The sequence below is a fragment of the Oncorhynchus mykiss genome, chromosome 20 (assembly GCF_057628025.1).
Source record: "Oncorhynchus mykiss isolate SJ-2025 chromosome 20, ASM5762802v1, whole genome shotgun sequence".
Taxonomy (NCBI): domain Eukaryota; kingdom Metazoa; phylum Chordata; class Actinopteri; order Salmoniformes; family Salmonidae; genus Oncorhynchus; species Oncorhynchus mykiss.
The window spans coordinates 25,149,806-25,157,580 of NC_143041.1; the positions used below are offsets into that span (position 1 = coordinate 25,149,806).

Here is a 7,775-nt window from a genome sequence, read left to right on the forward strand (position 1 = left end):
GACATCACGGATCACAATCAGACCAACACCTTGAATAGCCTGCTCCTTGAAGTTGGCAGTTGTCTCTAAGAAACTGTATTTAGCTAAAAACTTATTCTTATCCCCTTGAGAGCAGTAGTCACCAACCTTTTCTGAGTCAAAATCACTTTCTGAGTCAAGATCACTTTCTGAGTCAAAATGCAAGTCCAGATCTAGCGCTCAGATTTTTTTAAACATGACTTTAAAAAAAGTTAACCTATGCAACATTAACTATTTCAAAACTGTTCTGTAGCAATGAGGTTTGTTCAGTAGGATTTTGGCCCAATACATTATCACTGCATATTGGCAACACTTGGATTGGCCTGCCAATGTTGATCTTTTCAGACCGTGTATTTAAATAATATATATATATTTTTTTTATATATGATAACACTGGTAATTAGATCATGTGTTGTATTATTTGGGAGGCACAGCTGAGTGAGCATAATAATTCACTTGAATTTTTTTACAGGACTGATGGCCTGCATCTGATGGTAAGTCTGAGGGGAGGGAGAAGCAGTGAGGCTGCCTCTCAACCGACTCCTCTGCACTCCAGCAGAGGGTGAAACTCAAGGCCCACTGCATTATTTCCACCTCAAGCACCAATTCATGTTGTTACTCCCATGACGAGTGAGATATCCCTCAATATAAAAACCGAAGCCAAGTCGCTAATAATAACACAAGCTAATCGGAACACTTTGCCATTCTCATTCAATACAGCTTGCAGTGCTGGTTGTAGCGTGAGTGGAAATAAGGACAACTCGCATTTTATGGCTTTAAATGTTGAACAAAGTGTTGACAATGTTGAATAACAACTTAAACTTACTCATTAAAAGAACAGCTCCTTGCAGTATTCATTGAGTCTCTCTCTTGTCGTGGTTTTGAAGTGTCACAATATGAAATTTGCTGTGCGTTCAATACTTCATTTTTACAGTCTATGGCTCAAGGAAAATGTGCAGGCTATCTGATTGGCCAGCGGTAGGCCTATACAGTAGGTGCAGTTGATTTGCTCTCTGCGCCTGCAGGGTAGGCGGAGTTCTACCTTCAGACACATGAAATGGTTCAAAATGGGAACACTATGCCTTCCCGGCGCTAGGGCTGCTGAATCAAGTGCACCTACCACCAACAGCGTGAAAGTAATACAAAAAATAGGAACGTATGGCTTTATTGTTGGGTTGTTTACATACATGTTTAGGGATTGACTAGGAATGCCTTGGTGATCGACCAGTCGATTGCGATCGGCCGGTTGGTGACGACTGCTTTAGTGTGTGGACTTTACTGGATTTATACTTGGGATAAAGCTTTTCAACAGGAAAAGTTCACAATCTCTGGAGGACGTCTTTAACTTAATTACCAAACTGTCTAGTTATTAAACTTGAGCCAGTAAGTAACATTACAGTGAAAAATGATCACCTGTCAAAGTGATTGTGACAGTGTAACTCACCTGACTGAAGGACAAGTGTTTCATCCAAAACCTCAAGGTTGACTGGATTAGTGGTCAGGGTTGTTGTGATGTCTACCACTTTGACAGGGTTAGGGGTCTCTGGGATCGCCAGGTTCAAGTCCACAGACTGAAAGCAACAAGGACACAATATTTAACAGAACATTTGCTGCATTTCATATCTCCTTTTTCCCAAATGATTTGTATTGTTATCAGAGAAAATTGAATGAGTGGACATTTATAAAGATAAACACTTAAAATCATCACTTACTCCATTGCTGCCTGAATCTTCAGCCTCGTCGAAGTCTGCTGCTGAGGGGAGCATCTTGGGGTACATCTTCTTTGCAAACATTTTGGCCACCACTAAACATCTCTCCTCATCACATGTGAAGGCTTCAATCCCCAGGCACTGGGATGATGGGTACCTCTTCATGTACTCCCAGTAGAAGGTGTAAGCCCAGTACTTCTTACTGTCTGAGTCGGTACACTTCTCCAGCTCCTCATTAACGATGTTGCGGAATCTGGCAGTGATGCTTTGAAACAGCGTGCAGATACGATCAGTGATAGTCAGGAACTCTGACTCAAGGTCCTCTGATGCAGGAGGGAGCCTCTCCAAGAAAAACAGGACCATTTGTTTCAGGATGACTATCGTGCCAAAGCCCTGCATGGTATTAGCGGCAAAGCTTGGCGACGAGGTGCAGGTTGCAAGGGCAAAGCCTGGGGGTGGAATGCAGGGTGCTGGGGAAAATTCTGTTGGTGGGGTGCAGTGTGCCGGGGTAAAACCTGGTGGTGGGGTGCAGTGTGCCGTGGCAAAGCCTGGAGGTGAGGTACAGTGTGCCGTGGCAAAGCCTGTTGGTGGCGGACAAAGTGAAGATCAGTCTATTGTTGGGTTTTGTACATACATGTTTAGGGATTGACTAGGAATGCCTTGGAGATCGACCAATCGATTGCGATTGGCCGGTTGGTGACCACTGCTTGTACTTTACTGGATTTATACTTGGGAGAAAGCTTTTCAACAGGAAAAGTTCAACAATCTCTGGAGGACGTCTTTAACTTAATTACCAAACTGTCTTGTTACAGAACTTGAGCCAGTAAGTAACATTACAGTGAAAAATGATCACCTGTCAAAGTGATTGTGACAGTGTAACTCACCTGACTGAAGAACAAGTGTTTCATCCAAAACCTCAAGGTTGACTGGATTAGTGGTCAGGGTTGTTGTGATGTCTACCACTTTATCAGGGTTAGGGGTCTCTAGGATTGCCAGGTTCAAGACCACAGACTGAAAGCAACAATAACACAATATTTAACAGAACATTTTCTACATTTCATATCTCCTTTTTCACAACATTGACATTTATTGTTTTTTTTTATCAGAGATAATTTAATGAGTGGACTTTCATAAAGATTAACACGGGAAATTATCGCTTACTCCATTGCTGCCTGAATCTTCAGCCTCGTCGAAGTTTGCTGTTGAGGGGAGCATCTTGGGGCACATCTTCTTTGCAAACATTTTGGCCACCACTAAACATCTCTCCTCATCACATGTGAAGGCTTCAATCCCCAGGCACTGGGATGATGGGTACCTCTTCATGTACTCCCAGTAGAAGGTGTAAGCCCAGTACTTCTTACTGTCAGAGTCGGTACATTTCTCCAGCTCCTCATTAAAGATGTTGCGGAATCTGGCAGTGATGCTTTGAAACAGCGTGCAGATACGATCGGTGATAGTCAGGAACTCTGACTCAAGGTCCTCTGACGAAGGAGGGAGCCTCTCCAAGAATAGCAGGACCATTTGTTTCAGGATGACTTTGGTGCCAAAGCCCTGCATGGCATTAGCGGCAAAGCTTGGCGACGAGGTGCAGGTTGCCAGGGCAAAGCCTGGGGGTGGAATGCAGGGTGCTGGGGAAAAGCCTGGTGGTGGGGTGCAGTGTGCCGTGGCAAAGCCTGTTGGTGGCGAACAAAGTGAAGATCAGTCTTAAATAAAAACTTTAAGGCTTTATTGTTGGGTTGTTTACATACATGTTTGGTGATTGACTAGGAATGCCTTGGAGATCGACCAGTCGATTGCGATTGGCCGGTTGGTGACCACTGCTTTAGTGTGTGTAATTTACTGGATTTATACTTGGGATATCGCTTTTCAACAGGAAAAGTTCAACATTCTCTGGAGGACGTCTTTAACTTAATTACCAAACTGTCTAGTTATTAAACTTGAGCCAGTAAGTAACATTACAGTGAAAAATGATCACCTGTCAAAGTGATTGTGACAGTGTAACTCACCTGACTGAAGGACAAGTGTTTCATCCAAAACCTCAAGGTTGACTGGATTAGTGGTCAGGGTTGTTGTGATGTCTACCACTTTATCAGGGTTAGGGGTCTCTGGGATTGCCCGGATCAAGTCCACAGACTGAAAGCAACAAGAACACAATATTTAACAGATGTGTTACATTTCATATCTCCTCTTTACCAACATGTATTTGTATTTTTATCAGAGAAAATTGAATGAGTGGACTTTCATAAGGATAAACACTTGTGATCGTTGCTTACCCCACTGCTCCCTACTTTATCCAAATAGAAGTCTTCCACTGAGAGGAGCATCTCTAGCTGGAGATTGTTCAGCAATATTCTGCCGATTATGTTGGTCACCACTAAAAATCTATCCTCATCAAATGAGAAGGCTTCAATCCCCTGGGGTGATGGGTACATCTTCATGTACTCGCAGTAGAAAGTGTCAGCCCAGATGCTCTTACTATAAGAGTCGATACACTTCTCCAGCTCCTTGTTGACGATGTTGTTGGATCTGGCAGTGATGCTCTGAATTAGAGTGCAGATATGATCCGCGATAGTGAGTGATGGGTGGCATGACGCCTGGGGAAAGCCTGGTGGTGGGGGCAGGATAGAGGGGCAAAGCCTGGTGGTGGGGGGCAGCATAGAAGGGCAAAGGCTGGTGGTGGGGGACAGGATAGAGGGGCAAAGCCTGGTGGTGGGGGGCAGGATAGAGGGGCAAAGCCTGGTGGTGGGGGGCAGGATAGAGGGGCAAAGCCTGGTGGTGGGGGGCAGGATAGAGGGGCAAAGCCTGGTGGTGGGGGGCAGGATAGAAGGGCAAAGCCTGGTGGTGGAGGGCAGGATAGAAGGGCAAAGTATGGTGGTAGGGGGCATGATAGAGAGGCAAAGCCTCGTGGTGGGGGGCATGATAGAGGGGCAAAGCCTGGCGGTGGGGGACATGATGCCGGGGCAAATCCCAGTGGTGGGGTGCAGGATGCAGTGGCAATTCCTGGGGGTAATATGCATGGTGCCCGGGCAAAGCCTGCAGGTGGAATGCAGGGTGCTGAGTGTTTTACCACAACATTCCCTTGAAATTAGAAGGAGAAAATCATTCTCATACAAACACAACTTATTACGAAACTGTCTAGTTTCAAAACATTAGCTAATAAGTTATATTACAGTAGGACAAGGACACCTGTTAAAGTGATCCGTGTCAATTTAATTCACCTGACTGGAGGTCAACTGGAGTCGTGGTCATGGTTGTTGTAATGTTGTCCACTTTGACGGGGTTAGTGATTAGGGGTGCTGTTACAGACTGAAAGCAACAAGGACATCATATTTAACGTAATATTTGCGACATTGCAAATCTTTTTTACCAACAACAACAACAAAAATGCTTTGTATGAGTGGACTTTCATAAAGATAAACACTTGTAATCATTGCTCACCTCACTGCTCCCTGAAGCTGGTGTCCCTTCATCCACGTCCTTCAGCTTTACCAGCTCCTCGACCACATGGTGAACCATGTGCCTCGTTAGCATGGTGGCCCTGGCAGATGTTGCAAACTTTAGTACCAGCTCTGTGCCAGTATAGTGGTGAAGATAAGTATGGATGTTTGTCACCATCTCAAGGATCTGGTACCAGCCAATGTGCCAGTTGGCCTTGCCCCTTTTCTTTGTGACTTTGACCCCACACAGTGACAGCTGGTGGATTATGTCGTTTATGAGGGGCCAGTAATGAAGGTTGATGTCTTCCTCTATGTGGCCTTCGAAGACTACATAAACTATCATACCAATGATGTTCCTCAGGAGCTCCGAGGAGATTACCAGCTGGTCAGGGCACTTTGGACGAACCTCGCTCGCCTTGGGCTCTGATATCCAGCTGCGGATAGAGCTTAATGGAATGTAGTCAGCAGGAGCTTCAAACAGCCTCTGGACTTTGGTGCTCACAGCTTCAATGATGGTGCTGATCAAGGTGGAACTTTGAGTGAAAAGAGCTCTCCTAAGGTCCTCAGGGCTGCTTAGGCACTGGATCTTACGGTTGAGTGAGTGGACCATCCTGACACCAGTGGAACGGGAGTAGTAGACTTGAGCGACAGGAGGAGCCTTCAGAACTCTAGAGAGGTTCTCCACTACTGCCAGCACTATGGTGACACTCATGTCGCTCAGGGCCATGGAGGACCGGTCACAGGGGCTTTCCATCTGGCAGGACCAGAGGGCCTGGAGCAGCCTGGACACGATGTCCACCACCACCTTAGAGGGACAGCACAGCTCGGAGTACGGCTGGAAGGCCAGGCTCTGGGAAATGCTCTTTAGAGCTCTTACAACTTCATCGCAGACCTCAGGGTTTCTAAAATATACAAGCCAGATAGAGACAAGAGGAAACACTTTTATGCAGATTGAAACGCATCCTCTGTAAGGAATGTGCTACATACAGTAAATGAAGTGTGATTGATATCGGCCCCTGCACTCGTCATTTCATTTAGCATCAGTGTATGGATAGAATAATACATAAACCAAACACCTGTAACATAAAGAGTGAATGTGACTCACAGGTAGGAGAGATCAGCAGTAAAGTCAAGTGAGTTAATGGCCTGACTAAGGTCGGTGGCCAACTCAGTAAAAGCCTCATGTTCAACGTCCCTCATTCTGAGTTGAGTGTTCACCTCCCAGGTCTGTCACAGGAAACAGGGGGTGCCATTAATGCCCATAGCAGTGAGGGGAAAATATTGATATCAATGTACCATGAGCCAATGCTAAATAAGGACATTGTTTATTAGAAAGGATAACTCACTAACTGTATATTATCTCCACTTAACTTATACTGTAGACATCTTTCTAATCTCTTACCAGGTGACTTATGTCATTCCCTTCCTCTGCTTCCTTTCTGAACCTTAAAATCAAATACAGAGCAACTGAACATTCCTGCCTTTTTTATCCTTCCTCTACTTTCACATTGATTTCCCATTGAGCCTATGACAGTGATTCAGTGGCGTAGCCATGACATTTGTTGATGGGTGGGCCTGCAGACATTTGGGTGGGCCAGAAACGTCCTGCTATTGTACACATTTTGCCATGAGGCTGAGAGAAAATGTTGCATTTTTAAAACTAACCGAAGCTACAATATAGATATGTTGACTGATAAAGGCACTGAATTATGAGCTATCTTGTTTTCTAAATGAACAAATGAAATAGGTAGTGGCATGGTGCCACTATATATGCCTCAATGCAGCCATATTTGTGGCTTATTGGGAGTGTGGCTTTCAGTTAGTTATTTTTGGCAACCCTTCCCGTGAGAGTGAATGTCATTCCAGATCATGTGTTCTCTTATATTTCATCAAATTTGTGCACTGATTGCTATGAACTCTATCTGATGGTGTTTGTATGTTTAGGTAAAAAAGAAAAAACATGGCATTGAGGTCCTATAAAATTAGAGGGGCTCTGTCATATACCCTCAAAGTTACAGAATGGGAGGAAAATAAATAAGAAATGGAGTGAACTGCAGTACAGCAGCCTGGCCTTAAATACTAGACGGAGTCAATTTTAATATGTGATACTCAAATGAGTATGATATGTATTTTACCTTTATTTAACTAGGCAAGTCAGTTAAGAACAAATTCTTATTTTCAATGACGGCCAAGGAACAGTGGGTTAACTGCCTGTTCAGGGATAGAACGACAGATTTGTACCTTGTCAGCTCGGGGATATGAACTTGCAACCTTTCGGTTACTAGTCCAACACTCTAACAACTAGGCTACCCTGACGCCCCAATGATGATATGTTACGTTGTACATAACAAATAAGGGTTTTTAAGCCAAAAACAAAATGAGGGAGGTTGGTTGGGGAAGACCCAAAGGCTGCGTGTTTGAATCACAACATGGACAACTTCATCATTTTAGCTAATTAGCAACTTTGCAACTACTTAGCATGTAATATACCCCTTCCCCTATCCATAACCCCTAACCCCTAGTCTAGCTAACGTTAGTCGCCTAGCTAACGTTAGCCACATAGCTGACGTTAGCTGTTCCATCCTCTGTGTAGCCTGCTGCTAGAATGGAC

At 44.5% G+C, this 7,775-nt stretch overlaps 1 protein-coding gene across 1 annotated transcript; it reads right to left on the reverse strand.

The window, feature by feature from the left end:
• Window positions 1-4,593: 4,593 nt before the first annotated feature.
• On the reverse strand, window positions 4,594-6,688 carry LOC149974458 (uncharacterized). Its single transcript, XM_090213206.1, has 2 exons — window positions 5,166-6,688; window positions 4,594-5,033 (listed from the first exon to the last, which is right to left on the reverse strand). Exons 1-2 carry the CDS (start codon window positions 5,916-5,918, stop codon window positions 4,932-4,934), a joined length of 855 nt encoding a protein of 284 aa, XP_090069332.1. The 5' UTR covers window positions 5,919-6,688; the 3' UTR covers window positions 4,594-4,931.
• Window positions 6,689-7,775: the final 1,087 nt, after the last annotated feature.

Bases quoted from the DNA above. Each gene is read 5' to 3' on its own strand.
- LOC149974458 (XM_090213206.1), bottom strand. From the start codon at position 5,918: ATGGAAAGCCCCTGTGACCGGTCCTCCATGGCCCTGAGCGACATGAGT. The intron at 5,034-5,165 runs GTGAGCAATGAT...TGTTGCTTTCAG, and splicing joins CAGCTTCAGGGAGCAGTGAG to TCTGTAACAGCACCCCTAAT.